This window comes from Solanum pennellii, chromosome 10, assembly GCF_001406875.1.
Source record: "Solanum pennellii chromosome 10, SPENNV200".
Lineage (NCBI taxonomy): Eukaryota > Viridiplantae > Streptophyta > Magnoliopsida > Solanales > Solanaceae > Solanum > Solanum pennellii.
The window spans coordinates 7,184,416-7,188,070 of record NC_028646.1 but is presented as its reverse complement, the minus strand read 5'-3'; the positions used below and the strand labels follow the sequence as shown (position 1 = coordinate 7,188,070).

The 3,655-nt window shown below is 30.1% G+C and overlaps 1 protein-coding gene across 1 annotated transcript; it reads right to left on the bottom strand.

Moving 5' to 3' along the window:
• Window positions 1–2,774: 2,774 nt before the first annotated feature.
• LOC107002139 (agamous-like MADS-box protein AGL29) lies at window positions 2,775–3,296 on the bottom strand. Its single transcript, XM_027912332.1, has one exon. It carries the CDS (start codon window positions 3,294–3,296, stop codon window positions 2,775–2,777), a length of 522 nt encoding a protein of 173 aa, XP_027768133.1.
• Window positions 3,297–3,655: the final 359 nt, after the last annotated feature.

Here is a 3,655-nt window from a genome sequence, read left to right as displayed (position 1 = left end):
CGATTTTCCATTCAATTTTGTACATCCCTACTCCCCACGTACGAGTCATAGATAGGCCCCATAGGTTACCCCTAAACTACATGAAATTCTAAAGTTTAAGGTTGGTTTCTTTGTTGGCATGTATGGATCGTAGATAGACCTACAAGCCGTACATGAGTGCCATAAAAAGTTAGTCTAAACTAATAGTCTCTCATCAGTTCTATTGTTGACCAGAACGGTCCATAGAAGGACCTACAGACCGTATGTAGGAATGAATTGAAAATTATTTTTAAAGGACTTTAAAGTCTTTTCTCTAATTGATTAATACCTAAACTAAGTTGCTTTGATCTTAATCCTAAGCCCTATATAGGTCTTTTAAGCCTAAAAACTATCCATTATAAATCAATCTTCTAAAATTCCTAAATCCCTCCAAGATCACCCCAAAAATTCCCTCAAGAACTGAGTGAGAAAGCTAGGGTTTGGCTTGAAGAGCTCCAATTCATCATTGATTGCTAAAGTATGATAGTATGAATTGATATTTATGTCATCCAATCTAATGTGTACACAAGTAGACACACACGTCCTATGTGACATAATACATGTAGGATGCCACATAAGATGAAAATTGTTACGTAGGACATGTTTATATGCTTGTTTATTGTTCTACAAATTTAATTATATTTGAGTACCTCAAAATTGAAAAATGTAGATGCCATTTGAATCTATATTAAAAGTACTTTTATATGGGCATAATATATATACAAATGTGCCCTTTAACTTGGTCTCATTTCACATTTATGTCCTTCAACTTTGGGTATGCACAAGTAGAGACTTAAATTTGTATAAACTTGAACTAGTAGACACAGAAGTTCTACGTGGCACGATACACATACGACACTACGTAGGATACAAATGGCATGTTGGATACCATGTAGGACATGCATGTCTATTTGTTTAACTTTATACAAGTTTAAGTGCCTACATGAGCATACCAAAATTGAAGGGCATAAATATGCTTGAAGTCAAATTAAAGGATATATTTATGTATTATGCCTATGCCTTTTATATATTATGCCTTTTTTTTTAATCATCCTCATTGTTTTTGGCATCATTAGTGATAATTTATCAAGAATGTTAATACTTCCACTTTCTTTATTTATTATTTTCAAATTTGACTCCTCTTCATTTTTTCCGGAGTTCTTGCTTAGTTAGGATAACGTTAAAACTTTCAAACCTCTTTTGGTTGTTTCATATCTTTACTTCAACTACTTTTGTACGTATGAATATGATTCTTATTCTTTACGAACTCTAACCACTATTTGTCATGTTATATTTTTGATAATTCAATTTGACAAATTTTAAAAATTAAATTCGATTACATTAATTTGATATTTTACAACATAAAATTTAGATATTAAAAAACAATAAGAAAGGTACTATAAATTTGCATATCAATATAATGACTGAATATACATCGATAAAATGTTAGTCGAAATTATTATCGTTTGATTCTAAAAATGAAAACTATGACAATTAAATGGGAGAAATTAAAGGCTCTCGATTTTACACATAAAGTTAGTTACTTCTTTTTTTTAATCTCGATTTTCCTTAGTCATTCAAGTGAGTACGTATAAAGCTAATTATTTTCTTTGTCTTGTTTTCTCTTAGTATTTCTAGTGTTTTTTTTTTATAGGAACGACTTATCCTTTCTTTGCATAATTCAATTTTACAAAAATAAAGAATCAAAGATATGTAATTAAATATGTGTATTTTTCATATGAAATTGTATGGATCTAATAAAAAAATGAAACCTCATTCTCATCACAGTCCCGTAAGAGGATGTAAATAACCCACTTACTACTCTATAAATGATTCATTTTTGGATAATAACATTTATAGAATCTCTACGCGATAGAAGCATGAAGTTTTAAAATTTATTTTAAGGTGTGATTGTATTATCAATATGTAATGATCCTGTAGTGACCTCAAGTTATTTATGACTTTATAGGACAGACAGTTCGATCATCGGGTCGTTCATTTGAGTTTTATGTGAGTTTTTCTCGCTATAGAAGTTCTTAAGTGGAAGGGGTGACTTTAGTCAGCATTTGAAGTTCAGGTATCAGATGTGATTTTCGTCGGTTCCATTAACTCCTAAGGGCCAATTTAGGCTAGTGGCATGGTTTGTTTGGGCCTCCAGGCTTCCGATGTAAATTTATGTCATTAGGTGTTTCAACTTTAATGTTTTGACCAAAGTTTGACTTTGGTTAACATTCTTACTTTTGTCAGCATTCTTGTTAAATGTACTTGGATGCGTTTTGCACTACATTCATTTTTTATGTTATCCAAAAATATGAATTTAACTTGTTGGAACTTATAGACCTCTTTGAAATAAGACTTGAAGACTTTATATTCTCCTTCAAATATTGATTTATATCAAACTCTTTCGTCACAAAGAGTTATATCCTTTTGTATTTTAGTAAGTTTTAGTCACATATATCTCTTTCTCCTCTATTTTTCATAATTTTTTTTTTGATATGACGTGCTTCAAACATAGTTTCAGATAAATTGAGAGATTCCAATATTAGTTTGCGTATTAATTCAAACATAGTTGGAGACAATGGGTAATCATAAATATAAATGTCTTCAATAAAAATCATTGCAAACTGCAAAGTACAAGAATTAAATAGCATAATTGAAACAAAATAATAAATAACAAAAAAAATTAAGGAAAGGACTTTGATAAATATCTGAAGATAATTCGTCTAGAAGACATTTGGTGAGATATTTGCATCATCTTATGGAATCTGTGAGGAGGAGGAAGCTCCATTTTCTAGCTGCTCCAAATGTTCGTTCAATTTAAATTCACCAGAAATCAGCCATGCTTCCAACTTCATTACATCATGAACATTCAATTGATCTATGGACTCCCACCAACCTAGATCTCTAGCCTCATTCATTCGGTCTAATTTTTCATTTGCAATTTTTTCGATTTCGTCCAATTCGTTTAGAATATCATTAAATTGACTTACTTTTTTGCGTGCTTCTGCAGCAACAAGGCGGTCACTTGAACTTAAATTTGCTGTAGGATTTATAAAACGATCAATGACCACGTTAGAGGTTGGACTACTAAAGGAATAAGGTATACCTTTCGGTGAAGACATAACAATTCCAAGATCTACATCACATTCTCTAACAAGTTCACAAGCTTTTTTGTATAAGCCAGAACGTCGTTTAGAGAATGTGGTGAGTCGAGCAGATTCATTCTCTATTTTCGCCAATGAAATTTTTTGGCGTCCTGCTGTCTTCTTATGCTCCATGCTAGAATATACTAAAATATGCTATTAGTTAATTCTCTCTTAAAAATATGTGTACTAAAAAGATGAAATATCATGCATATTTATATACAGAAATTTCACATTGGTCATTAAATTATTTGCCAAATATCCCAATAAAAGCAATTTTTTCTTGATACTTAAAGTTAATAAGGAAAATTTGTATTAATGTTATATTCCAAATTTTGTTTTATAATAATATAAATTAATCTAAAAGTTAATTTAAATAGGTAAGTTGGTGTTTAATATTCTAGATGAAATTTATCAATTCGTTTAATTATTGTGAATATATTTTACCAATACTAGAATATTTTGGTTATTTTATAGTAACTAAATCAAATTTT

Coding starts and splice junctions, on each gene's coding strand:
- LOC107002139 (XM_027912332.1), bottom strand. CDS start 3,296: ATGGAGCATAAGAAGACAGCAGGACGCCAAAAAATTTCATTGGCGAAA.